Source organism: Leishmania infantum, chromosome 16 (assembly GCF_000002875.2).
Source record: "Leishmania infantum JPCM5 genome chromosome 16".
NCBI classification, from domain to species: domain Eukaryota; phylum Euglenozoa; class Kinetoplastea; order Trypanosomatida; family Trypanosomatidae; genus Leishmania; species Leishmania infantum.
Window position 1 is genome coordinate 23,749 of NC_009400.2, and position 27,123 is coordinate 50,871.

At 60.3% G+C, this 27,123-nt stretch overlaps 9 protein-coding genes across 9 annotated transcripts; all 9 read right to left on the minus strand.

Moving 5' to 3' along the window:
* Positions 1-629: 629 nt before the first annotated feature.
* LINJ_16_0080 (conserved hypothetical protein) lies at positions 630-1,829 on the minus strand (the record flags this gene model as incomplete). Its single annotated transcript, XM_001464460.1, has 1 exon — positions 630-1,829. One exon carries the CDS (start codon positions 1,827-1,829, stop codon positions 630-632), a length of 1,200 nt encoding a protein of 399 aa, XP_001464497.1.
* Positions 1,830-2,976: 1,147 nt separating this feature from the next.
* LINJ_16_0090 (conserved hypothetical protein) lies at positions 2,977-5,184 on the minus strand (the record flags this gene model as incomplete). Its single annotated transcript, XM_001464461.1, has 1 exon — positions 2,977-5,184. One exon carries the CDS (start codon positions 5,182-5,184, stop codon positions 2,977-2,979), a length of 2,208 nt encoding a protein of 735 aa, XP_001464498.1.
* A 2,426-nt stretch (positions 5,185-7,610) lies between these two features.
* LINJ_16_0100 (conserved hypothetical protein) lies at positions 7,611-8,594 on the minus strand (the record flags this gene model as incomplete). Its single annotated transcript, XM_001464462.1, has 1 exon — positions 7,611-8,594. One exon carries the CDS (start codon positions 8,592-8,594, stop codon positions 7,611-7,613), a length of 984 nt encoding a protein of 327 aa, XP_001464499.1.
* A 1,040-nt stretch (positions 8,595-9,634) lies between these two features.
* On the minus strand, positions 9,635-11,731 carry LINJ_16_0110 (conserved hypothetical protein; the record flags this gene model as incomplete). The annotated part of the gene is made up of 1 exon (XM_001464463.1): positions 9,635-11,731. One exon carries the CDS (start codon positions 11,729-11,731, stop codon positions 9,635-9,637), a length of 2,097 nt encoding a protein of 698 aa, XP_001464500.1.
* Positions 11,732-13,627: 1,896 nt separating this feature from the next.
* Positions 13,628-16,108, minus strand: LINJ_16_0120 (conserved hypothetical protein; the record flags this gene model as incomplete). Its single annotated transcript, XM_001464464.1, has 1 exon — positions 13,628-16,108. One exon carries the CDS (start codon positions 16,106-16,108, stop codon positions 13,628-13,630), a length of 2,481 nt encoding a protein of 826 aa, XP_001464501.1.
* Positions 16,109-16,933: 825 nt separating this feature from the next.
* Positions 16,934-19,294, minus strand: LINJ_16_0130 (conserved hypothetical protein; the record flags this gene model as incomplete). The annotated part of the gene is made up of 1 exon (XM_001464465.1): positions 16,934-19,294. The coding sequence occupies one exon, from the start codon at positions 19,292-19,294 to the stop codon at positions 16,934-16,936; it is 2,361 nt and encodes a 786-aa protein (XP_001464502.1).
* An 842-nt stretch (positions 19,295-20,136) lies between these two features.
* On the minus strand, positions 20,137-20,763 carry LINJ_16_0140 (hypothetical protein, unknown function; the record flags this gene model as incomplete). Its single annotated transcript, XM_001464466.1, has 1 exon — positions 20,137-20,763. The coding sequence occupies one exon, from the start codon at positions 20,761-20,763 to the stop codon at positions 20,137-20,139; it is 627 nt and encodes a 208-aa protein (XP_001464503.1).
* Positions 20,764-23,775: 3,012 nt separating this feature from the next.
* LINJ_16_0150 (putative eukaryotic translation initiation factor 1A) lies at positions 23,776-24,282 on the minus strand (the record flags this gene model as incomplete). The annotated part of the gene is made up of 1 exon (XM_001464467.1): positions 23,776-24,282. One exon carries the CDS (start codon positions 24,280-24,282, stop codon positions 23,776-23,778), a length of 507 nt encoding a protein of 168 aa, XP_001464504.1.
* A 1,222-nt stretch (positions 24,283-25,504) lies between these two features.
* Positions 25,505-26,212, minus strand: LINJ_16_0160 (conserved hypothetical protein; the record flags this gene model as incomplete). The annotated part of the gene is made up of 1 exon (XM_001464468.1): positions 25,505-26,212. The coding sequence occupies one exon, from the start codon at positions 26,210-26,212 to the stop codon at positions 25,505-25,507; it is 708 nt and encodes a 235-aa protein (XP_001464505.1).
* Between the last annotated feature and the right edge of the window lie 911 nt (positions 26,213-27,123).

Sequence of the window (27,123 nt, forward strand, 5' to 3'; positions counted from 1 at the left end):
TGCAGCGCGTCATGGGCAAGTAGGCGGCACTCGGGGTCATTGTGTGCGCTATCGCGTATGATAGCGATGGAGAGCAGCAACACGGCAAGGAACACCGTCAGAACACGTCGTGGCGAATGGCGGAGACCGTCGCGCCACCAGCGCCAAAGAAAAGCAGATCTCTGATCTGCCCCAAAAAAAGAGAAGAGCAGAGGCTCAGAAGGCGATGAGAGAAGTGGGAGGTCGGAGTCGGAAGGAGTACATAAGGAATGTGGAGGCTGACATTTGTGGCCTTCTGGAGGGTGGAGCGCTTGCGATGGATAGAGAGAGAGGTGCGAGACCTAGCAGCAGCAAGGCAGAGGAATGCAACGATGCTGCAGAGCGTCTCGCCAGGCGGTGCAGCCCACGCGGTGGGAACGAAAAGAATGCGTGCGGTGACGGCGGCGCAGCACCACATTACTGGATCACCGCGGTGTTTGAAACCATCGCGGCTGTCAGGTGTTGTGTGTGTGTGTGCATGTGTGTGGAGGGGGGGGGGGCTCTCTTCTCGTTTTTGTTTTTGGCTCTCGGCGTTGCCGTCGACCGTGGCAGTTGGCGGTGCACCGCATGATCGGGCACACAACGTCTGTGCCGCATCGTCCCTCCTTTGTTCAGCTGCACACCGCCGGACTCAGCGAGGTTTGGTCCCCGTTTGGTGCTGCATGCGCGCCGCGGAAGAGAAATGGGCTGGTTCGCCGTTGGAGTGGCAGCTTTCCCGCGTCCAGGAGGTCGAAGAAATTGCCGCAGACGGTGAGTACAGCGACAAGATACCCCTGTCGGACGCTGGAGACTGCGCTGAGTCCTTGCAGCAGCTGAGAGTAGCCGGTGGCGTATGCCTTCCGCTTCAGATACGCACACGACTCTGTTTCAGGCGCCGCACTGTGTAGAACCTTGCACCATTGCACATGCGAGTTCTCGGTCAGGTCACGATCGCGGCAGTCGCAGCACCTCTGCAGCGTCCAGGTGGTCGCCTCCAGTAGGAGCTGCTGCCGGTAGGGCGGCAGCCGCAGCAGCTTCACGCTGCGCAGACGCATTGCGGGCAGGATGAGCGCCCGCAGTGTTGCCTGCTGTGCCAACTCCGTGTAAAGGCAGCTTGCAATGGCGCCGGCATCCCCCATGCTGTCGCGGCATAGCGCGCGCACCCGCTCCTCCGGGACGGCGGCACAAAGCGCCTCGACATCGCCTGGGTCGGGAGGTGTGTGGACGCTGAGACAGCGTCCCGCTGAGGTGCTCGAGAGAGCAAAGTCGCGCTTGTCCAGCCCGGCCGCGGTGAGCGACTCGAAAAGTCGCGCGGCTCCGGCTAAAGGCAAGCCCCTTGCCCTCGCCACCCCAACGGAGATGTAGCTTGGCAATATATACGCCACCTCCTGACGCGCTTTTTCGTCTCTGCTGAGAGACAACGGTGCAACACGCACTACGGGATTGTTAGAGCTCATGTAGAGGCCCGCTTCGCGAAACGGGTCAAAGCCCAGTGCTCCCACCTCGCCCCGCTGCCTCGGAGACGCTATCGCGTAGCCGACAAACGGGACCTCTTCGCGGCTCCTCTTTCCGCCATCTCTGGGGGCGGGAACAGTGACAGAGCGGCGACGAGGGGACGATTCACTGCGCATCTCCGATGCAATGCCGCCGCGAAAGGCCTCCAGGTACTCTAGTTCGACATTGACAGCCTCCAAGCGTTGCTCCATTCGCCCTTGCACCTCTGCCAGTAGGCGCAAGAGAGCGCTCCACTCTGTATGATTTAGAGACGTCGTGTGGCGTACCTCGGTGGGCGACGAGGATGCAGTTTCCTGGGCCATAGCTGGTGCGTCCATGAGCCTGCCACCTAATGTCAGCAGCACCAGAAACGTTATTGTAAGAACGAACCGAACGAGGTGGAGTAGTAGGCATGTGATCGACAGAGAGCGTGAACCGTCGTGAAACAGAGACACGGCGACAAGAAAAATGGCGGTGGAGCAGAGAGACCCGGCGGCGTGGGTTGAAGTGCCCTAGCGAGAGGAGGTAGGACGACACTGATCACCAACGGAGCTGTGGGCCGGCACGTGTCTGACTTCCCTCGCGCTGCACGTTGGCCGGAACGGTGCTGTCACACACATGCTTCACCCTTCTCAGCCGCACGTGCGCTGAGTGACCAACAATGTAACGACATCCACTACGAGAAAGGCGATGCACTCGCAGCAACATGGCCGCGCTAGAGCGCTTGCAGGGCGCAAGTCGTCGCAGAAGTCCTCTCGCGACTACAACACACGGACGCGTCATCGCGCTGTGTGAAGCTCTGCGACTGTGGATCGTTTTACCTGTGTTTACAGCGTTTATTCTCCGCCACGCTGGCATGGCTCCAGCGCCACTCGCCCCCCCACACACACACACCAGCAGTAGGCAGTGTGACGGCCGGGTGGGATACGCTCGAGGCGCATGGTGGCCTTGCACACCACATACAAATAGCACAAACGTGCTCACACTGTCGCCGGTCGCCGCGACGCACAACGCCACCCGCGACCGGACAGCGGCAGCGACACCGCGCACGGAGCTCCCCCTCCCCGTACGCCGTCGCCACTTCACCCTGTCACCCAGAATAGTTCGGTATTGGCAGGGATATAGGAGGGAGGAGGAGCTGTTCAGCTGCTTCACACAGACAGAGATACTGGGGAGGGGAGGGGGGGGGTGCACTGGACCTTCAGATGCCTCGCACTCAGCAGTGCTCCCCTCCCCCTCATCATATCGGTTTAGAGGAGGAGGGTGCGGCGGTGGGAAAGGAAAAGAAATCGTTCGCGCAGAAAAGAACATGAGCGACCCGCCAGCATGTGCATGATCGAGCCCCCCCCCCAACTGCATGTAACGGCACGCGTACACCGGCAGCATAACCGATCGGGCGCTTCCTGTCGTTCTGTGTATTCTGCTCCGTAGCATTTCTTCCTGTGCTGACTGCTGTCACGGTGACAGCGCTGGTCCGTTTACGTGTCAGCCATCCTCGTCATGAGCATCGTCTTCTTTGTGGTCGGAGTTCTGTTCGAGGCGCCGCTGGGCCTCTTCGTACTCCTCCCACTCCCTCTCCTTCTGCAGCCGGCGCTCTCGAAAGAACTTCGCCTCCTCCCTCTCGCGGTCCTCGACAAGCTGGAGCTGCGCCAGCAGCTCCCGCGCCTCGTAAAAGCGCTGCTTCGCGAACTCCGTCGCCTCCTTCTTCAAGCGGCGGTCGGTGCATTTTCCCTCCACGGACTCGCGCGCCGTGTTCATCCAGAAAGAGGATGTTCTGGCAAAAAAGGCGGTGAACGTCTCCTCCCTCTCCGGTGTCGGCACCGCCGATGAGGCGCCGAGCTGCGCCAAGAGCTGCTCCTTGTGCACCTTGAGGCCTTTTTTTCCCGTCCGCGTAATTCCAGCGACGGCGTCCGCCACCCCCACGACACTCGGAGTCACCTCCGTCGCCAGCTCCGCGGGAATTGCCTCCGGCGCCTCGTCGCCCTCGTCCTCAGGGTCGAGCACCGGCTCCCGCAGCATGTTACCAAAGTTCACGCCACGGCGCCCCATACCGTCAGCGCCATCCTCCTCGTCGCCGTCATCGTCGTCCTCGTCGTAGTCGAGATCGTAGACGGCGCTGACAACCGTGCTACCGCTTTCCCACGAAGCGGCGTCGCTCTCGGACTCCTTGCCTAGCCACACTGCGGCGGATAAATCTTGCGACAGCAGCGGCTGATACGTGTCCAATTTGTTTAGGTTCAGCGTGAAAAGGTCCGACATCGTGATCTCCTTCTTGCTGCTCTCAAACTGGCCGCCGTAGAGGTACAATGTGTTGCCCACCACCACCATGGCAGAGTCCATGCGCCGGTGCGGCAGAATTTGCCCGTGCCGGTTCGTTTCGTAACTCTCCTTCATCTCCTGGCTCGCAGCCGCCGTCTCTGGCTGGCCGGTGCGGTCGTCGTCATCCTCGTCGGAGGTCGAGCTACTCTCCTCCTCGCTGCTCGACTTGCCGCGGCAGAGATCCAGGGCGCTGAGCTGGGCGGCTAGATCATCCAGGCGATCGCACTTCCCAGCCGCCGCCGCGCGCTTCGCTACTCGCCGCAGCACGACAGGGTAGAAGCGCTTCGTGTCCATGTGAAACACATAGAGGTCGTTATAAAAGGTGGAGACCATCTTGCCCCCCGGTGACTCGATGTCGACGACGCCGCCAAACAGGTAGAGGCGCTTGTCCTTGAAGGCGCAGGAGACGCCGCAGCGGATGGGCGGCGGAATGCCACCGAGTTTGATCTTCGTCCACACTGGCAGCGGTCCCTCGCCGCCGGCGAGGGCCTTCTCCTGCCGCAGGGTTATCATCCACAGATCATGGTGCACCGTGGCCTCCGACTTCTTGAAGCGGTTAAACTTCTGCGTCGAGTAGCCGCCGTAGACAAAGAGCTCGTCCTGGTAGACGCTCATGCTGTGCCCGCTGCGCGCGTGCGGCAGGTCCGTCATTGGAGCCGTCTTCACCTGGGACCAGTGCCCCGCCCCGTCCAGGTTGGACAGAATCCACAGATCGTCGAAGTAACGGCACTCCTGTGCATTGTCGTAGAAGCCGCCGAACATGATGGCGTTGCGCTTCCACAAGGCCATTCGGTGGCCGCTGCGGGAGGAGGGGCCGCCCTTGAGATTCTTCAACTCCTCCCACTCACTGCTGCGGCAGTTGAAGCGCCACACATCCTTGAAGTGCAGGTACTGCGACTGCGACTGCGAGACGAACTCGCCACCGAACAGGATGAGATACTGCTTGTAGACCACGGCTTGGCTGCTGCTCCGTGGTGCGGGATTCAGAGCAGAAGACAGGCGTGCCCAGGCGTTGCGCTTGGCATTGAAGAAGTACGTGTCGTTGTACGCCTCTGTTGTCTCCCCATTCCAGAATTCACCGCCGAAGAGGATGAGCTCGCTGTCGCGTTCCGGGTGCGGCACCAAGACGACGTTGACGCGCGGCGTAGGTGGGGCGACATTGGCGACCTCTTCCACGGTTTTCACCTTTCCTTCCTGCTTCTGGATACGCTTGAGCGTCACCTCGATGGCCTCTTCGTTGTTGAAGCCCTCTGCCGCTTCCTCGCCATTTTCCTTCTTCATGTTCTTCTGGAGCTTCAGCGCCTGCCGAGCGGCTCGCTTCGCGGCCTTCGCAGGGTCCTCATTCTTCTTGCGCTTGTCGCGGCCCTTGCCCATCCTCGTTTCCGCGCGTCAGGCGTGCGTGCGGGCAGCCTCCGACAATGGACGCGAAGGCGCAAGACGACAGGCGTGAAGGTAAATGCAGCGTCAGCGGTGCGGGATGCGACGGGGAGGGAGGAGGACGATCTTTGGAAAAGAAAGAGTGGGGAATGCGGTCAAATAAAACTGTGCGGCAGGACTTCTGCCGTTGTCAATGTGGATGGGTGGTTTGTGGGGACCGGTTTCTGGACGTTTTTGAGTATCACTCACAGCGACAAGACAAAAAAAAATGCCGAAGGTTTGAATGCGAGCGTCGCGCAGAGTGCGAAGAGGAGAAAATCGCGAGGATCACGAGAGCCGGATCAGAAGTGCATGGCGAAGTTGAGCAAGAGTAGCAAGTCAGATGAGTGTGCTCCATGCACGGCAACGGAATCCAGATAGCGACAAGGACGAGGTAGCAGGCCCACACACTGTCGTGTCATTATCTGCGGGTGTGCCAGCAGTGGTGAAGCACCGAGACGCGGCACAGGAAGCTCGTGGATGCGTCGAGGTTCTGCACTGCCACAGCTATGCATCTCAGCTCTTGACAACAGCCTGTCCTCGGCCCTCATATCACGTGTCGCTGCTGCACCGCCGACTCTAGTCGACGCAGAAAACCGAGGGGTTCGCGTCGGCACCACCTTGAAGTTGTTGCGTACTACTCTTTGGCGCGCCTTCCACTGGGCCTCCTACACAGAGCGATAGCCGCCGCGGTCCCCGTCTGTTGTCAGAAGGAATGAAGGAAAAGGTGACGAGGACGCAGATCCGTGATGAGGTGGGGTCGAGGAACCTTGCACCCCAGCTCCGTGCTGGCAAGGAGAGCCGTGTGCGCAACATGTTCGACGAGTCACAGAACAGAGATCAAACAAGATAAGCTGAGCACCCGACACACGCAACAGTTGAGGCACGCCAAAAGCAGGCTCGTCAATACGCAGATCGCTCCCGCTGGTACTCATGCACGGCAACAGCATGCAAACGGACGCGTCGAGTACCCAAACAGCACAACGAAGACGCTTGTGCTGCATCGTGTCCGTCTAGCTGCTATCGCGGCATGGCTCCAGCGCCACTCGCCCCCCCACACACACACACCAGCAGTAGGCAGTGTGACGGCCGGGTGGGATACGCTCGAGGCGCATGGTGGCCTTGCACACCACATACAAATAGCACAAACGTGCTCACACTGTCGCCGGTCGCCGCGACGCACAACGCCACCCGCGACCGGACAGCGGCAGCGACACCGCGCACGGAGCTCCCCCACCCCGCGCGCCTCTCCTCCCATCCGATATGGCGCATACAAAACCCCTTGTCATTCGTTGTGAGCTGCTGCACCACATGTGTTCGAGCGCAAATCGCTATCTTCTTGCCTCAGCAGCTGAGCTTCCGTTTGGTAGGCGCGTTCAACCTCGTCATTGATTGCCTCGGCACGCTCCTCACACTTCAGCTTCTCAGCCCGTGAGCACCTCTTGTACGAGCGGGCTAACGCAGATGCGTCGCTGTACTGCGTGTAGGAGGAGAAGCTGCTGCGCTGGCTGAGCGCATACAGGTCGCCAGGGGACATGAAGGCAAGCCACCGCACGCTCTGTCGCAACATCGGGGCTGAGTACGGCAGGCGGGAGAGAGAGGGAGGGGGCAGGCAGGCAAAGATTCTATAGGAGGGGGAGAGTATAGCCGAGAGAATCGAAGAGGTGTGGAGGCGCACACGAGCTCTGCACTTTTTGTTCGCTGAAACGAGTTGACACCAGAAAGGCGCGCGTGCTGCTCACGTGCCAACGACACTAGCGCCGGCTCTTTACACGTAAGGTTGATGAGGAATGTCAGTGCCTGCAAGACCGTCAGGGCAGAGAAGGAGGCATTCGTGATCACCACGCGCGCCATGCAGACAACAGCGTGGAACCCAACCACTCCGTGTGGAAGGTGCCGCAGAGGAGCAAGAAAGGTTTATGGGAAACAAAAAAGAATAGAAGGGAATGCGATGTGGAGGGACGTGGCGGCAACACAACATAAGGAGGGAGGCGGAGAGGGAGAGGGGACGCGTTCGCGCACCGTTGCCGTTTGGGTGGAGCGCGGGGGTAGAGCTGCTCCGAAGCTGCAGGAGAAGAGGGTGAGTGGGGTTCTCACGCTTCCTCGCCTTCCCCCGCACAGATGCACGGTTGTCCTCCGTGAAAGTAGAGCAAGTCTTCGACAAGGAGAAAGCAGGATGCGCTTGGCGGGGCAAACAATAATAAAAAAAAAACATGAGGAAGCAGTCGTAACGAAGCAGAAACCAGCACGAGGGAAGTATGGGCAGAGGTGCAACACACACACACACGCCAAGCCGTGTGCAGCTTTCGGCGTGTGCCCGGGCAGCAGCAAAGCATAGAACGCAGTGAACCGGATCGGCGGCGAGGAGCGGGGGAGGACTACCGTCATGAAAGCGACGGCAACAGCAAGCGTCTCTCGCACTGACGCTCGGGGGCCTCGAGGACGTCTTCTGATGTGACGATGCAGTCCGCGGCTATCGCGGGTGAGACCCTTGGCGCCGGTGCACTCCTTCTGTGCGTGGCGCCAATGTTGATAAGAAAAAGCGGCATATCAAGCGAAAAAGCAAGAAGTGGAATATGTGGCAGTATGGAAAGTCCGAGGCCCATCGCGCGGCGCTGTGTGATCCACTGCCGCTCGTGGAGACAGTTGTACTGAAGCGCGAACGCCTTCATGCGCACGGCCACCGCAGGTCTGTAGAAACGACCGGCGTAATTCACCGGGTCGTAGCGGCGGCACGTGAGCGGGGTAAAGCGGCTAGGGTCGGCAGTGCCCGCCACGTTGTAGAGCGCCATGGGACGGCAAAGCTCGTTCGCGTGAGAGACGACGCGGTTTCCCGGATCCGAGAGGTGGGCGTCTGTGAACGGTGCGCGATACAGCCATTTCGCCTCAGCCTCCGTTGCCCAGTACCGACTTGCGTTCGCGCGGCTGCTCATGATACGGAGCATGCACTCCTCCGTAGCACTGTCAAATCGTTCGCCATTGGTGCTCAGCGGAAGTGCGTCTGGCGCCGCCTGCGATGCCAGTAGAGCCGCGTTGCGGTCCTTCTCCGCGTTTTCAAGGCCGCGCACGTGGGCCTTCCACCGCTCTCGCAGGACGTCTAGCGGCTCCACAAACTGGGAGCTGTGATACACACATACGCTCCCGTTGGAGCTCACCAGTCGCGCCGGTGTAAATGGGCTGTCGGCCAGTCGGAGAGAAAGGCGCTCCACGACAGGGACGGGGACCCAGACACGGTCAGCCCAACCTCTCGTCTGAGCTATCGCGCACAGAAAACGATGATGCTCCGCCGAAAAAGTGTGACCGCACAGCGTTTGTGACGCCTTCGCTGCCGCTGTGCGGCCGCCTTGTTGTAGGCAAGGGTGCGCCATAGAATCTGGGCTGCACCCTGACAATAGCAGGGGAAGGGCCGGCCGAGCCTCCTCACCTTCGGCCTCTACCCCTCGCCTTTCGCACTTTATCCTTCTTTTCCTTGGATTACGAGACACCGAGTTTGATGGCGTGCAAAGAGCTCATGAGGCTGCGCCGGTGCAATGAGTCTGGTCTGCATACGACAGGCGCTGCGTGTAGCCGCCACGTGGGGAGAGGAGAGAAGACAGGGAGCTGCTCGCGAGTGGCCTTTTCCGATTACGCATGTGCCCATCCGTTGTTGCCGAGGGGAGGGGGAGGGAAGAACGGGTGCGTCGTGCCTGATGCGGGCGTCACGGTGCATACGGCTCGCTGTAGCCTCCATGAGGCCGTCAAAAGAAAGAAGACAACGGGAAGCGGGTGGCTCCCGTGCGATGCGGGCATGGCGGTGCAGCTGAGAGCGAGTGGCCGTCTCTGATGTCGCTCGCTGCTCTGTCCTTGTGCGTTCTCGTCTCGTTAACGTTTTCTTTTTTGCTGCATGCATCGATTAATATGCGCAGTGGGCACCTCTCGAATGTTGTCTTCTGGGGCGCACTCGTCTCTTGTGCTTCCTCCCTCACTACCCATCGGCAATGTCTGCGTTGCAGGAGGCCCAGCGTCGTCAGGGACACTGTGCGAAGCCGCTGGCAGGCACCCCACGGCTCTACGGTACATTGAATGGTAGGATGCAGCGACGAGTGAGAGGTGGGGGGGGGGGGGGGGCAGAACCAAAGGGGTACCAAAGGAGAACAGCAACGGGGGAGCGGGGATACGGTGTGTGGCGGCACTTGCGAGGGAGGCGAGGGGTGGGGAAGGCCTGTCCGAGCATGCATGCAGCATCCGCCGAGATCTTTGGAAAGACCCAAAACACATGTGCGCACAAGAGCGCGTGCCTTACCCGTCATCTACAAACTGACGCATGTGTAGGACGACCGCTGCCGCTGCGTCCTCATCCAAGCGGCAGCATTCCTCACGCGTCTTTCTCCGAGCCCCTCCCACCACCCGTCCACGCACAGTCCGACGCTCAGCGGTAGATGGCCCGACCTAGCTGGTAGCAGATGGCTGTCATGGCCGCTAAGTTCAGAATGACCGTCAAAAAGACCACAAAGCAGTAGATCATCACAGGGAATATCTCCGGCTCTGCGTCGTTGCTCTCGGAGATGCAGCGACACTGCTGAATGATGTCGCCGGCCTCCGAGTCACTCAGCTTCACACGGTGATACAGCCCGGCGATGTCCATGATGTACAGATGGTGCTGCAGCTCGCGGCGGGTGGAAATGCACACGTACAGGTAACGGTGCAGCAACGCGCCCCAGAAGAGAAAGGTGAAGAACGCGTAGGAGTGGGCGGTGGAGTAGTACTGATCGCCGGGCCTGTTGTTTTGGATCATCAGAAGTGTGTCGGCGATGCCCACAATGAAGGCGCACACGAGCGCGAACCAGAAAACGCGCATCGCGGTGGTGCGCGCGCGGTGATTGGCGCACGCAGAGGCGTAGAGGATGAGGGAGCGTAGACTGTACCAGCCTGGAAAGCCGCTGAACACGTTCTTGGCATTGAAGCTTTCGTCGAGATCGAAGGCGATGCTCGCATGTTTACTGGGGCTCATGAGGCATCGGCGCTCTAAAAAGGCGAGGTTCGTCAGTACGTGCAGCTTCGCCCGGATTTCGCGCTGCATGTCTGTGATCTTGAGCACCGAAAACGTCAGCGTCGCCGCAAATAAAAACGTCGCGAAGAAGGCGAGAAGGGCGGCTGTCAGTTGGAAGCCGTTAGAGCCGAACATATTGTGCCCATACCCGCCGCGCGTCGCCGGTGCGGAGAGGCTCATCAACAAGCCCAACACGACGCCGAAGAGCAGCCAGCGGTACTTGTAGTGTCGGTTCATCACCTTGCCTTTGCCATCGTCGTCGTAGGTAAAGATGCAGACGCTCGACTTTGCATCGACCAGGCTCGCCGCCAGGGCCGACAGCTTCGGTGTAAGCCGCCGGTCAACCCTCTCCAGCCCGTGTGGAAATCGGAAGAAGCTTATGTAGGACGCTTTCACCAGTGCGACAAGGAGCCACAGCACACAGGGCACGACCATCTCCGGCAGTGTCAGCTTGCCATCTTGCACTTTCCCCAGCGGAACCCGGGAAGCCACAAGAATGATGGCGACGATCTGGCACAGCATTCCAACAGCAATGACGCACATAGAGAACGAAGGTGCGTCGAAGTCGCTGCGCAGCGCAGCCCCACTCACTACGAACTCTCTCTCCTCGTGCAGCGATGTGATGCGCAGCGGGGCCACCGGCACCCACGGCAGTGACAAAAAAGGAAAGAGAAAGACGAAGCAGCGCAGCGTGAAGCGCCAGACGGAAAAGATCTCGTTTGGGGCCGGCGCCGCGCAGGCGAAAACTGTGGCAGGGGAGCCGTACTGTGTGACGGTGCCATGCGTGCTGCTCTTCGCGTCGCCGTCCGCAAGGGACGCGTTAGGGCGGAATCGGACGCTCGTGAAACTCTGATTTCCTGCATCGAAGGTAGGTATCACAGTGAGGTGCTGTGGTGGCGTTTTGGGTGTGCCGTGCGCGTCCGTGCTAGAACTGAGGATGTCAAGAGGTGCCTTCAGTGCCGCGCCTTCGGGCGGTGCAGAGAGCACGAGTTTTGTTGGATTGTTTGCAGCTCCCCAGAGGTACTCGTTGACTTGCTCTACAATGGTCGCGAAGAGGGCTGCGCGGGCACGCTGGAGTACCTCGGGTGCTTTGGTGGGCATCTCACTCACTCGATTGCCGTCTTTCCAGACACCACAGATCTCGCGCCCTTGACGGCTGTAGACACCCTTGTAGATGGTCGAGTCCCTGAACTCGCCGCTGAAACACTCGCCCGTCGCGAAGAACATCGTGCCCGGCCCCTCCATCAGCCCTGAGCGGAACTGGCCGACGAAGATGTTGCCGGAAGGGTAGTAGCACACCCCAAGGCCGTGGCGTTCGCCATTTAGCCATTCGCCTTCGTAGATGGCGCCATTGCTGTACTGCAAGTACCCTACCCCGGTGCGCTCCGAGACGTCTGCCACAGCCGCGAAGTCAGGCAGCAGGCTGCAGCCCCTGAAGTCCGTGTTCACTTCACTCATCGCTGACTCTATCGGCATGGCGCTGCGAGCAGATTCACCGGCACCGCGGCAAGTTTCCGACAAGGGCGCCAGGCAGAGATAAAGGGAGATATGAAAATGGGAGCACAGAGTGCACAGCGCAGGATCTGTGTACCGCCACAAAGGAACAACACGCAGGATCGAAAGAATGAGCAGCCGAAGGAAAAGGAGCAGTCGTGGAAGCAGGGGCGTGGTGCTCAACTCGCTGGAAGACAGACGGAGGCAGCGAGAGGGGAAACAAAAAGCCGCCAATGTATAAGCAGCAGCAACAATATGGGTTCAGCACAGCACGTGGCAGCGAGCTGCACCCGTGGCGCGCACTCCGGTGGACGGTTACGTCATGTATCCCTCCCCTCTCCCTTCCTCGTTTTGCTCTTTTCTTTGTTTTGCTACTTTGTTTCTGATGCATGCAGGACACGAGCGCGCAGACGTTTATGCGCGCGCTTTTTAAGCGCCACCAAGTCACAGTCGCACATAACAGCGTGTGTTAGTGTCCTTACCTGCGCTTGTGCAGGTGTCTTTGTGTCTGTGTCGTCCAACAACTCCACTCATCCGAGAACGGCGATTCGGAAAGGACTACAAGCTTTCCATATGCGACCACCACGAGGCGACGGGCGAGTGAGCGAGGGGTGAGATGGGGGGAAGAGAGGACGCCGTCTCGATAGACTGGAATGGCCGGCAGGCGAACACTGCAGGATAGCCAAGACAATCCATCTCGGCAGACTGTTGCTGTGGCAGTGCAGCCTCAGCAAAGTAGGCGTGTGCCCAGAGCCAGGCAGACGCAGACGTCCCGCAACTTCGGACAGTCCACCAAGGCGTCAGAAACTACCTATAGAATCGACCGCTGCGTCGCTTCTGGAAGGCCAGTGCCACGACTACTGCGCTCGCGCTTTCCAAAGACTCAGCCGCACTTATTCCATTTTCCTTCTTTGTCCTCGAGTTACATCCAGGTAATCTCTGCGCTCGCACAAGAACTCACACGCGCCGCAAGCGCAAGAACGCATAGAAGGCTCCCGAGCACACGCAGACAACGCCCACCAGAACGGAAACACACAGAGAGACGCACACGCACAGCGCAAGCGTACGTGTAAGACGCACGCATGCAGCATTCATGACGACGCGATAGGCCCGGCAAAGACGAGTGCAGAAGGGTGCACCAACGAAAGAGGCGCCATGACAGCCACGCACGCTGGTCGATTGCACCGCTTGATTCCCTCAGCGAAGCAAAGCATGCACGTGAAACACGTCATTAAGAAAAAAAAGTAGAAAAATGCGTTTTCGGGGCTCCTCCGTGTGTGTGCGTATACTTCACGTGTTTAACGGAAACTTTCGGTCTGGTTTGTGCTGTCGATATTCGGTTGCGCTCTCGCGCGCACATCGTCTTCGCGCTCTCGCGCGCCTAGACAGTCATATGCGCCCAAGCACCGAGACACAGACCGGCAGAAGTTGATCAACGACGGGAGAGATAGCGTGAGGGGCGGCGGAGTTCAGTCACTTTCAGCTCACCTTTCGGTTGCCGCTCCCTTAGCAGTCCCCCATCCCCACCCCTCCCACGAGTTAATGCAATGTGAACGCTGTCCACGGGCGGCGCTCCGTTCGTTCGTTTATGACTTGTTAGTTGACAGGGAGAGCGTGCGCAAGCCGATGGTCTCCTGTCGTCTTCGTTTTGTTGTGTGTGTGTGTGTGTGTGTGTGTGTGTGTGTGTGTTCGTCGGGGAGAAGGTGGCCTGCCGTGTGGAGCGGCGTTCCTCGTTGATCGGGGGGGGGGGGGGCTGGAACACGTGACAGAGAGGGAGACGGTGAAACGGCTTCCCCCTCAGCGCTTCGTAGCGCTGGCTCCCTCCCATCAAGTCCCTGCCAAATTGCAAGCCATGCGGTGACTTCGCATAGGGCCTGCTTACAGCTTCGCTGCCGTGCGGCTGTGGAGGACGTCAAGGCCACGCTTCGCCAGCTGATCCGCCTGCGCAATGCTGCGAGAATCGGAGTAGCGCTTCGCATGCGGCGAAATCGTGCTAGACACGATGTCGGTAATGAGCATCGTGGCCTGCTGAAGGCAGAGGCTGGCCAGGTACACCTTGAAGATATCGTCGCGGCGGCGACGGTCGAGGTGCAGCATGTAGCCGCGCGCACTGCAGTACATCTCGAGGAGGTCGCTCGGAGACGGAAAGAGAATCTGGATATCGTGTGATGCGTCATAGATGCCCTCGGGCTGCCTGAGGAAGCAGAACATCGACGCCGACGCGACGTCGACGAGCGGGTCGCCGAGTCGAGTGAACTTAAACTGCACCATGCCAATTGAATGCGGCGGGTACTTTGCACGGCCCTCCAGTGAGCGGTGCGTGAAGAGTACTGAGGATAGGTTGAAGTTGCCGTGCAGGGCGACGAGGCGGTCCGGCATTGGGATCATCTGGTGCGACAGCTGCGTCTGGTCAAAGCAGGCCAAAATGCCGCGCGACAGCTCCTCCACTGTGGCGGAGCGCAGCTGAACACCAAAGCGGCCAGCGGTGCCGCTCTTGGACAGCGCCAACTTGTACATCTCAATGCTTTCCTCCACCATGGCCAGCAGCGGGTGCTTGTGCCGCTTCGTGCGCCGCATCTCTTCCTCCGCCTGCTTCATGAAGGGCGGCAGCGGCGAATTATGCAGCACCGAGAGCACTGCAATCGCCTGCTTGTAGAACAGCTTGGGTCGGAGCTCCACATTGATCGACACACGTCGCAGAGAGTAAGGCCGGCGAATGCGCGGCTGAATCAGCTGCGAAATGGCGTTGATGTTCTCACCGTCGCGGTATCGGCGGAGGAAGAAGCGGCGTCCACACACAGCGTAGGAGTCGCAGTACAACAGGGGCGTTGGGATCTGCAGCCCCGGTGAAGTTTCGTAGAGGTGCGCCATTGTCTCGTACTCGCGGCGGATGTCGGCGGAACCGTAAGGAGACGGGCCGCGCGGCTGAATTCGCAAGATGTAGCTGCCGGTGCGCAGCGTCAGTCGGTACGACTCAAAGAAGCGGCTGCCTTCGACGTACTCGAAGAGGACGGGGCCGGCCGAAGTGGCCAGTCCCGGCTGTGTGCGCAGATTCATGTTTGCCTCTGGCCGCGGCGGGATCTTCAGGGGAAAGAGGTGAGGCAGATGCTGCGCGCAGTAGAAGAGAATACGCTCTTGGTCCTCCTCGTCCATGCGGTAGCGGTCCTTTTCGAGAGTGCTCACCGGCGAGCACAGATCGTTCGGTGGCGGTCCGACGAAGAGCAAATTGTTGCTGTAGTTATGCAGCTCCTCCGTCACCCACGAGGTGGGCCTGCCGTCTGGGGTCCTCGATGGCCTGAACATCGGGGCGATCTCTTTCTCTACGCCGGCCACCACCTCAGCCCAGAAAGGGTCTTTCTCCGCGACCGTCTTCAAAGCACGCACAATGTCCTTGTACACGTCGCACGCGCCATCCTCAATCAGCAAGACGTCTGTGAACGCGTTGCCTGGCAGTCCGCGGGCCACCTCGCAGTGCGCCTCCACGTCGTCAAAGTAGAAGATGTTCGGCTTCATATCGTAGCGCAGTGCCTCGCCGGTGGGGACGCGGCTTGTGCGCACCTCCTCCAGCGCCTGCATGAAGATGTCAGGATACGGCTTGCGCTTGTGGGAGATGTAGCTCTGCACATATCCATCGAAGAGGCCCGTCACTTGGAAGCTGTTCTGGTAGGAGCCGGCGCTCTCGCCGTACTCGACGGGGCAGATGACCGGGTAGGCAAAGGAGACAGAGTCGGTCACCGAGTACTTCATGGCCGTCACCATACGTCGGTACTGCCCCTCGAACTCCCACGCGTTGCCGATGGCGAAGAGGCGAATCTCCTGCTGACTCTTGGTGCGCAGGTAGTGCAGCAGGTTCAGCACATTTTTGCGCGGCGAAACCTTCTCGATGGTGCACAAGAAGGCCTCAACATCCAGCAGCTCGCGGATGTGCACCTGCACGACAGGGTCGCAGAGGAGCGGGAAGCGCTTCTTGAGAGCATCGACCTTCTTGGGAAAGGCAATGTTCATAGCTTCCAGCTCCTCTGGGTTTTGCTTGGAGAGGGCGAGCAGCATAAAATCGATCTCCTCCCTGAAAGCCGTGATAAACTCCAGCCGATTCAGCTCGCCCAGCTCCAGTCGCTCGAAGGCACCTTTCAACCCGCGCGTGCGCTCTGTGAACTTCGCCACGGTGAAGAAAAAGTTGCTGTACTTCTTCGCCAGAAACGGCACGGGCCGTTCCTGGATGCGCTTCACTATAATGTGCGAGCTAGCGCGCTCGAAGACGCACCGCATCATGTTCTCTGCAAGGCGCCGTGCAGCGGGGAACGGAGATGATGTCAGGACACCCTTCAGGTCCATCATGAGCACGACTTCCTCGGGCATTTTGACCTTCCCTCGTCTTCGCGCTCGCTCGTTGTCGTGTATGTGGGGGGAGGGAGGGTGCGTGACTGCACGGTGGTGTTCGCACAACGTTCTCAGAGAAAGAGCCGGGGCTATCGACGATGACGGTGGACGCCCTGAGATAAGAAGCTACTAAAAAGCGCGCATGGGAGAAGAACGGAAGGGGGAGGTTAGTGGCGGGGTACACATGGATGTCACACCAACGTAAACAAGTATAGAGGTGCAGGGCCACACTGGAACTGGCGGGAGAGACCCCACTTGCGGTCATTCAAGCCGTGTGGTGGCAACGAAGCGTGCACAGCAACTCTGCAGTTCTGGATAGCACTTCCCTCTCATCCGCCACGGGGGCTAGGCGCCACTTGTTCTCGATTTCGCCTGTGTTTATGCACGTTGCCGTGTGTGCCTCGCGACAGCAGGCACGACAACCTCTGCTTCATATTGATCCACTGTCCCCTGTGAGCCCTCAGTAAGAACGCACACAGCGAGAGCGAGGCAGGCACACGGGCGAACCTGTCACATACGTTAAGCGAACAATCACCTCGCAGCGTTGGTTACCACGATTATCGCACTGAAGCCTAAAATGCAGGTGCGTATGTGTGTGTCTGTGTGTGTGTGTGGGGGGGGGGGGGTTATCGGTGATGACTGCCCTCTACACTTCTCCCTTCTTCACAGCAGGTGCACGCTGGCGTGTGCGGCAGAGGGAGGGAGAACAGCCCGCACCAAAGGAGCTCACAAAGACGAGTAGGGATCCGGGGTGATGCAGGAGAGGCGGCTTACGGACGGACAACACACGGAGGAGCAAAGGGTTCAGAAAGAAAGCACCTTGGGTGGGGGCGCGTCACGGCGCACCACCTCCTGCATGCACGCCGCCACCACCTTAACCGGCTCGGGTAACGAGGCACACAGGCCATCCCACGCATCCGCCGAGTTCAGAAGCGCATCTGGCAGCGCCGGGTTGCTGAGCACGACGGCTAGACACTCTGCAATGCACCGCGCTGTGAAGATACTGCGAAGGTTGGCGGGGGCCGAGGCACCAGTCTCCTCCCGTGCCACGTAGCGAGAGCATAAGACGCAAAGAGACTGCGCCTCCTCTGGACGGCAACGCGACGCGCAAGAGCCCACGCGCGGCGGGGAAGGGGAAGAAGCTGCTGTGCTGCCCTCAACGTGGTAGCAAAGGTGCGGAAAGAGCGAGAGAGCGGCATCTCGCCACAGTGTCATCGGAACGGCACCGCCGTACTCGCCGAACGCTAGCGCTTCAAGCCACGTTGTTGTCTCCTCGCTGGCCCGCAGCGCGGCCCCTGCCTCCAGATCAGGCACTTGCAGGACGCACAGCGCTCCTCGCATGACTACGCCGCGCAGGCGGCGCCACTCGCTTGACTCCTTGAAACTTGTGTGCGCGGGCTCCGGCCATCGGCACAGGCAAAGTACCATCCGCCCCAGCGCCGCACGGTGCACAACAGAGCCGTAGGACAGTCGCGAGAGCAGCAGAAGAAATCGCAGCGCCGCCGACCGGCTCCCTCCGGCCGTCCCGCCATCTCCAAGCGCGGTGCAGTAGAGGTCGTCCATGTGCATCAGGTGCCCTGCATCAAGGACCTCGGACGCCCACGCAACCACATCGTCGGGACAGAGGTCATAATTGGGCACGTGGGTCAGCATGCGCAGACATGCACAAACGATGCGCCGCGCGCCCTCCTTCCGCGTCATGCTCGTGCCTTCAGTGCGATGAGAAAGGTGCAGCATAGCCGTAGCCGCCACAAGAATGTTCACGGCATCACCGCTCTCCGTCGGCGGGTTCTGCACGCCGTGCGGTGCCGCCGTTGCATCCAGGCAAACCGGCTTCGGTGCGGCATCCTGTCGCACCTGAGATGCCGCCTTCTGCGTTCTGGGCTGGGGGCGAGAGAGGCTCGCAATCACATGGCCACCGGGCGTCACACCCGTGATGGTCTCGAGCAGCTGCGTCACGTAATCGGCTGCGTGCTCCACCTGTACCTCGAGGCCGGAGACCGTGCCGAGAATAGGCACCTCATGCGCCTGCAGGCGCTTCAGCGAGGTTGCCCACGCAGCCAGGTGCGGTGGATCGAGCCACTCCTGCGCGGCTGCGTGCCCGGCCGCGTCGGGTTCCGCAGCGACGTCGAGTGCGCGCTGCCTGGCAGCAGCGGAGATGCATTCAGCGTAGCGCACAAGAGTCTGGCTCTCAAGGACATCGTTCTCGGAGCACCGTCGCACAAACGGCAGCGTCGCGATGCTCAGGATTTCAATGAGTGCCTCCAACGACAACTCCCCCGACGTGGCAGCCTTGAAGAGACGTCTACCCTCTGCCATGGGCTGCAGCACCACCGTGCGGAGGGCAGCGAAGACATCGCGTATTGCTGCTGCCTCGTCGCTGCCCTCGCTCGAGTCTTTGTTTGCCTCTTGCGGGCGCGCACACGCCACAGTCTCGATGAGGGGCTCGAGGTTCCGTGTCAGCAGAAACCAACCAAAGACACAAGCATCTAGCGTCACCGTCTCGCCCACTCGGGCATCGCGCAGGCGCTTATAGAGCTGCCACAGTGTCGCGCGGAAGTCAGCGGCCTGACGGTCGCGCCGCTGGAGGGAAGCGTTTCCTGCGTAGCGTGGGCTATGTAGAAGGCTCTGGAGGCGCTGCACCTCCTCTACGAGTTCCTGCAGACTCACCGCAGTCCACCCGTCCGACGGCGTGGATGAGTTCGCGGGAACGGTGGCCGCCTGCAGCGGGGTCGAGGCGTCCCTCGCGGCGAAGAAGTAGTCTGGGACGTCAATCTGGGAGGCGGGCTCCGCAGGCTTTTGTGCTTTCGATATGCAACCCTCAGTGACGTCGACGAGAGCCGCCATGTGGCCAGTGCGCTCCGCCACGTGCTCTGCCGTCGTCTTTACCCGCTCCACCAGCGATAAGGTGCGCGACTTCTTCACCTTTTCCTCCAACGTGCGGCTCCAGCTAGTAGGATCGTACGTGAAGTGCTGGTGCGGACGAAACACATGATGTGCCGACCACCGAAAAGCGTTTTGGCGGTCCTGAATCTCCTGCGAGTAACTTCTGTCAGGGCTGTGGTGGCGGTGAATGCACCGTGCCCCACAACGGAGGGCCGCGGAAGTGCTCGGTAGGGAGCCAATGCCGCAGACCCGCCGTGGAAAGGTACGAGCAGCCCGCATGGCGCGGACACGTGTGCGACGCGCGCGGCGGCCTCTCGAGCACCGTCGTGTCTTCGCAGTGGGCGCCCTCAGCAAGGAAGACAGAGGCGGAAACCGCCACAAGCCGTCGGGTGCCTATGCAGGTCGAGACGAGGGACTGTCGACCGACAGTAATGGGGAAACTGACAGAGTAACAAAGAGATGATACAATAGGAAGGAAGAGGTGGCGGCGATGTGCGGAGGACAGAGAAAGAAATCCGCCATTCGCTGAGGAAAGCGGGCTCTCCGTGCGTGGTGGCGCGTGCGATCCCTCGGCGGGAGAACACGATGCCACCAACGGCACGCTCCACCCGTCGCCTTTCCTCCGCGCTACGCCTGTCACCGAGACGTCAGCGGTTTTGCAAAGGCCTCACCTCAGAACGAGCCTGTACGGGTGCGTGCTCGCCTGCCGCGCACTTTCAGGCGGCGTGTCAGGCGTCAGGGGGGGGAGGAGGGCGTTCCTCGCAGAGCGACAGGTCTCCATCTCGATCCGGTGCCGCCTGCTGATTATGCGCTTCTTCTTTGTCCACTGTGTGTCATGGTGTACATGACGAGGTACACGATGCGTGCCGCTGAGCGGACACGTGCGCGTTGGCGCTACGCACGGGCAGGCGCGCGTCCGTGTGTGCGTCTGTGTGTAGGTACTTGTGTGACTCGCGTACAAACGGTGAGAGATAGAGGCACGTGCACGCGTGCCAGCAACGCGTGAGACTCTCCCCCCCCCACACACACACACTCGCTAAGAGCAGCCGACGTGGTGGGCACCTCGGAGAACAGACACTCGTCAGCGAGACCAGACCGCGACGGTTATACGTCGACGTCGTTCACGTTTGGCGAAGACGCACCAGTGTGTCGTGCAGCGCTTGCATCTCGGCCTCGAACATGGCAAGTGCAGCCGCCCATTCCTCCGTGGGGGCATGGGAGCTTCGCTCCTCGCCATCGATAATGGTAGTGGAGGGGGTCGCGTGCGGTGCTGCGCCCGAGCTATCACAGTCACGCGCAGGGCATCGACACGTTTGAGGCGAGAGACGCGGATGGAAAGTACACTCCTCCACTGCACTCTCAACTACCTGCAGCTTCAGTTTTCGCAGTCGCGCCAGTCGGTGTCGTTCACGCTCGGCGGTGCGGGAGAGAAATTCCCGCCAGTAACGCGGCAGTGTCGAAGTTGGCAATTGGATCGCTGTGGGTTCATCTAACTGCACCGACGGCGCGCGCGGCGCTGCTGCCACTCCGTGCAAGGGTGCACGCCGCTTCGACATGCGCTTGGCGAGCAGCCCCATCGCGGGACGGTAGAGGTCCGCGGTTTCATCGGAGCACTGAGCCTTCATAGCAGCCTTTCGGTTCTGTCGTTGAGCATGCGCGTAGACAAAGAGCCGCTCTCCTGCCCGCTCCCCCACCGACTGTGGGTGCTGCTGCAGTGCACAGGAGAGGTCCGGTTTTGTGCTGCCCATCCCAGCCTCGTGCAGCACTCGTCGGCAAAGGAGGTGTTTCAGTGCCAGAGAAGGCGAGCGGCAGTTGAAGCAGCGCCGCCTGAGGGGAGCGGCTGCGCTTGGCAGTGAGGGACGGCGCTTCTCTCTCCACGGCAGCCCACGTGTGCCGGTGCGTTCCAATAGCCACCTCCCCTCTCCCCCGTGAACGTGTGTGTTTTCGCTTCCTCGCGTGCTAACACGCCTGTGCTGTCGCCGGCCGTCACCCGCCTGTTGTACGCACGCGCGGCCGTCGATCACAAGCGCGTCCCTCGTGAGGCTGAAGTCGAAAGAAAGCAAGAAAGTGGCGGACAGCAAGACGCGCTGAGGTGAGTAGTGGCATGGAGAAGTAAAGAGATGGCGTCTCGCAGGCGCAATGCGGGGCATGCAGGTGCTTCCGTGATGGAGTTTGGATAGTCTACGGTGCTGCATTGACGCCGCTACCGCTTTACATACAAGCCTCCTCGACACGCACCGCTGCGCTCGAGCCTCCTCCTCCCCCGCCCACTACTCTTCCCACCATCATCCGCATGGCACCCCTTCCCCACCCCCAAGAAATGTCTGATCTTTACCTGAAGTTGTCGCTTCGAGTGTCCACACCGGGTGGAGTCAGCTGGAGAAGGTGCGCGCGGGGACATAAGAGAAAGACTGCGAGCAGCACCAACAAGGATGTGTTCAACAGAGACACAAGGCGTGCCGCCCGCCAGCCTCACCCGCTTCCTCGCCCTCCCCGCCACCGTCACCAGTCGCTCCATGACTTCAGATGAATGCCGGCATGCAGGCAGCCTCGCCGATGTTGAGGGTGCGGTAATGCCAGCGAGAGGAGATGTAGACGAAGTTGTCATACCTGCAAGCGCACGTGTGCACCTCTGCCGCCCGTGCAGGTGTGTAGGTTGACAGGGCGGAACGAAACCACGCTCAGCGTCCTGTCGTTGGAGTCACAGCACAGCTCGCTGAGCCACCAGCGCCGACGGTTGTGCAGCACCTCAGTGACGGCCGCACCTTGCGTGTGAAGGGATACACCAGCGCTGGTGCCTGCAAAACCGAAGCTGAACGCTGGTTTTCGATGCGTGCGCACGAGCTTCGTAGAGGGTTCCCTCAGAGAGCCCATCTCTGCCCAAGTACGGTGATGACGATCGCTGAAGCGATATCAACACAGGTTGCTGTGCGCCCTTCTTACCCGGTTGATGGGCAAACGTAGTTGTGAATGTGGTGTGGCATCGTTGCCTTTGGTGGCCGCGTACGAGTCACGACTGCAAGCCGGCGATGTGATCTCGTCTTAGCCATGTGGATCGAGGAGGGCGTGCTTCGGCACCGCCTCCTCTGAGCGGGGGTTGTGACTGCCGTGCGTCTCAGCAGGGTGTTCGATGAGCACCGGACAACCTTCCTCATAAACGCGAAAGAAGACTTTGGCGGTTAGCTCGCCGTACGCGACTCCATCGATGTTGCACTCCCCTGACTTCGAACCCGTGTGCACCGGCGATGCGTCCTTACTCCGGCGGTACGCTGGGAGACCGCACCGCCTTGTGTATATACCGCTCGCAGCGTCGACGGACGACACTCCAGCTCAGATGATTGGTGCCCCGACCGGTAGCACAGGCCAACCAGGAGCAGTGTCGGGGGTGGCCGTGCATAGTCGTCCCACCACCACCACCGCCACACCCAATCACCCGGGGCAATGATGCACCTTGCACAAGAGGAGCGTGGGCTGAAAAGAGGAGGTTCCAAGCAATCTACTGCTTGAGGGAGTCATCACCGCAGAGTGCGGCGTTGAGAGAGAAGACACGCAAACCAGCGATCTCCTCACTGCCTTCGCTGTGAATGCTGCGGCGCTCATGCGATGCAGAGTGGAAGAATGCGGTGCGTGGAGGCCGTCCGACAGCTGCCGTGTCTGTTGGCCGTCGCAGGGGCAGAGATGAACGAATGAGCATCACAACCGCATACCTGATCAGAGAGCCACGGAGGGGCCGGCAGAGGTTGGGCTCTTCACGCGAGGAGCCGCAAGACGACAGGTGACGGGGTTAGGTTCGCACAGTGGGCGGAGTGAGAGAGAGTGAGTGAGTCAGCGAAAGAAAAGATGGGGGCGGTATCATGCCGGCATGCGCTCGCAGCGTGGGCACGGACACCGCGAGATGTGGAGATGGTGAGAGAAAAGAAGAAGGCCAAAGGGCGCCGTGGGCCCCTGCGTGTATTCCGTGGCCCCTTGTCTCTCCCTTGAGCCCCTCCTCTACCATGCAGCACCGCTCTCGAAGAGCGGAGAGGGCGCTGCAGAACGTAGACGCTATGCAGCCACCTGCATCAGAAGGCGCCGGTGCGACGCCCCAACAGTTGCACGAGGGGCCATAACCACGCGCACACACATTCACAGCCCAATTCGACACACCACACATATCTGTGCCTGCTTTGCAGGCCATGTGCCGCTCGGTTGATGTCTGCGGAAGCCATACTTCATGAGATGGAAAGCCCGTCACCGTGCTCCTTTACAGATGCGTTAAGAAGAGGAAGGAGCGACATACAGAGTCTGGCCAAAGAGGAGATACGACAAGAGAACGGCACACACACACGCACACAGAGTTGACGTGTGTGTGTGTGTGATAGAGGGAGTGAGGAACACGACTCTATCAGCGCAGACGCATACACCGAGAGACAAAAAAAAAGGAACAAGTTAGTCTTCAGAAACGAAGGAACGGGGCACCGTGACAAGAGCCGCAACAGAGGGAGAGGCAACGAAGGAACGCCAGCGCGTAAACGAACCACCGACATACACGAACATGACGAGAGAGACACGTGATAAAAGGGCTCCGTGCAAGGAAGAAAGGCCCTCCCTCCCCTCCTAACCCTCCACACACGCACACACATACATCCATACAAGCATGAGCCCACGCAAGCATGTCTCTGTGTGGGTGTGTGTAGAGGAGGAGAGAGGGAGGGGCCTCTTCTTCGTTTCTGGCATTGTTTGACTCATTTCTTCAGTCTCCCTTTGAGGTCACAGCAATTTTAGAGGTTGTCGAGGGCCGCGAGGGGGTCATCCATGATGACCTCATTACGGTCGATCGCATTCTGGTCATCGTCGTCGTTCTGTGCGTCATCCTCGTCGTTCACAAAGATATAATCGGTGTTGCCGTTGTTATCGCGCTCCTCGGCAGACCGGAAGTCACGCGGGATGGCGTTCTCCTTCACCAGCAAGCGGACCTCGGCCGGGGTGAAGCGGTGAATAATGTCGACTACGTCGTTCTCATTGAATTCGCGCTTTGCCACGAGCACTACGTCGCCCTGGCCGATCCACACCTTGCGCACCATGGCGCCGCGGATGGCGCCGATGACGGTGGAGCCACCGGCGAGCTGGAGCTCGAGACGGAGGTTGCCGAGCGCCTTCTTTACCTGCGCGTACTCCTCGCCCTCGTCGGGGTTGGCGTAGGTGAGGTCACGCTTCTGGTTCTGCATGTTGCCCTTCGAGTTACCAGCCTTAAAGGACTTACCGCCCTTACCCATGTTCTTCGGCATTTTCGCGAGAGAATGTTGGCGGGAGAGGGGGAGTCAGATACCGACAGGAAGAAGGAAAGAAGCTCAGCCAGGGGACGGCCGCCTCTTATTGTGGAGATGAGAAGGGGGATGCACGTACGAGGGTGAACAACGGAAAATGGGAGGAGGACAAGAGCGGCGGCGAGTGATAGCGTTTGTTAGCGGTGGTAGAGATCAGCTGCGGAGCGCGCAGACACGGAACAATGCGTAAGGCAAGAGAGATTACAACAATGATGGTGATGATGGATGTGATGGGGGGGGGGGCGATAATGTCAACGTGCCACGCGCCGCGTGTGCAGGCGTGTGTGTGTGTGTGTGTGTGTGTGTGTGTGTGTGTGGTGTAACAGAAAGAGGACGACGGGACAAATGCAGCGGCAGAGAAAGTAAAGCGATGCGCGGCGCGTTGATTACGGCAGCGACGCAGTGCGAAGACAGCAGGAGAGCATCTTGCGTCCCTTTAAATCGCGCCCATCTAGCTGCCATGGCGGCATGGCTCCAGCGCCACTCGCCCCCCCCACACACACACACCAGCAGTAGGCAGTGTGACGGCCGGGTGGGATACGCTCGAGGCGCATGGTGGCCTTGCACACCACATACAAATAGCACAAACGTGCTCACACTGTCGCCGGTCGCCGCGACGCACAACGCCACCCGCGACCGGACAGCGGCAGCGACACCGCGCACGGAGCTCCCCCTCCCCCTCCCCGTACGCCGTCGCCACTTCACCCTGTCACCCAGAATAGTTCGGTATTGGCACCGATAGGGCCAGCAGAGCATCAGGTAAGTAAATTCTCGTTCAGAGATGCGTACGTGGAGGGAGAGGATCAAAACATTAGCGGTGCGGAATCGCGATGCCTCTTGCCCTCATATGCGCTTGCACATGAGCTTGCAAAGCCGTTCGTAGGCCTCTCGCGGCTCTCTTTTTCTTTTGAAGGTCACAGGCTCAGTCTACAAGTAGCCGAGGTGGTGCGCAGCCACTGTCACCTCCTGTCGTGATTTGCGGTAGCTGCTTATCGGTTGCCCACGGAGATAGCGCAGGAAGGAAGGCGGCAGCGCCGGAAGCGCGCTCAGTCGCTGCCGTTGCTTGTAGTTGGTATTCCGCGTTGCGTGGGGTCGGTCAGAGGGACTTCCACTGTGCAGCAGCCAATGTTCACATGCACATGTGCGACTGCATTGAGTGAGGGTGCAGCAGAGCAGCGGGGTGCTATCGCAGGTAGGAACGGTGAGCCTCTAAGCTGTTTGTGTGCACAGCCCGCTTGATGTCCTCGTGCGACCACACGACGTTAAAAGCATCGGCGCCGTACGGCCCCGGTGGCGATGCAGCGGCGTTGCCGTGTACTGCATCGCCTCGACCATTCACGCCGGAAGAGGGATACGGCAGGGCTTGCGGCGACTCCCCCGCTACGAGTGGCGGCGGCAGCGCTCTTCCCTGCGGCTCGCGCTCAGGTCTTTGCCCAGCGCCACCGTCACCGTCACCGAACAGATCCGCCACGTGATCTCGGTTGTCATGATGAGCCTGCGGCGACGGCGCGCGCCGCATCGCTTCTTGAGCTGGTCTCGACGGCGATGGCAACGGCGTTGGCGAAACCACGCTGACGCCGCCAAACCTGGCGCCAGGGGACGGCAGCGGCTGGTGTGTGATGGGATTTACTCTGTTGCCGGCTGCGCTATAGCCAGCAAGGGCGGAGTAGTCTCGCACGCAGGGCTGCGGCGGCGGCACCTGGATGTGGGTGTCGGGCAGCTCTCTCCAGTCATACTCGAGGGTGTTCAGGTTGTACTGGTTTGGCTTCCCGCACACCTCCTCCTTCTTTTTTAGCGGCATTGCCCCGTGCAGGAGGGCTCGAAGGAGAGGGTAAGAGGCAAAGGCCCCGAGAGTTGCGAGCGGGTGGTTACGTGCTGTGCTTGAGTGCATGCATAGCTCTGTTCGTGAGGGACGGAGATGTGGGGAGCTGAGTGCACTCGTGCGGAACTCCAGCTGCAGAAAAGCACGCGCAGGAGTTCAGTCAGCCTGCAGACCTCTCTCCCTCTCTCTGACGCGCTGCTGCTGTCTCTTGCTAGCTGTGCGTTACCACCGCAATAACGGCCGGAAAAAGGCTGAGAGTGGTCAAGTGGTACGCACCGAATACTTTGTGTGTGTGTGTGTGTGAAGTCCGGGGAGAGTGACACAAAAGGAGAGAAGAGCAGAGGAGACTTCGACGGCACATCCACGATTGCACGTCACACTGATGCGCACGCACACGCTGCGCGAGTTCTGCTGATGGTAGAAGCGGAAGCCGACGTGCGTGCCTACGCGTGCGCCAGCGACAGAGAGAACAAGAGAAAGGGGCACCACTCTTGCACCGCACACAGCATGAGAAGCGGCTCCCATCCATCAGTCGGTGTTCACATACTCATAGGCCTGCGCGCGACTAGGGTGACAGGCTCTGCGAGAAGCGCGCCGTTTTCGCCGGCAAGGGTGGGGAGGCGTGGGCGCCTCCACGCACTGTGACAACCTCCCCCGCGTTTGCCGCGCAGATGTGATGGCGCTCCGCTCTGCATGGCTCACTCCTGTTGCTTGGCGCTTCCTCTGTTTGTGTTGGGTTATTAGTCGAGCGAGTCGGCGACGGTGCGCGTACACCTGTGAAGCCTTGAGGGGGCGCCGCGGTGCCGCATACGGTAAGCCGCACCGACATGTACAACGATCCGCCACACCACACACGCATGCAGAGACGCACCTGCGCCAAGAAACGTGGCAAGAGGGCAACTGGATATGCAGCACTGTCAGTGGGGCGACTGCACACACACGGACGCTCCTCCTGTGTCGCGAGAACAGAGCGAAACAAA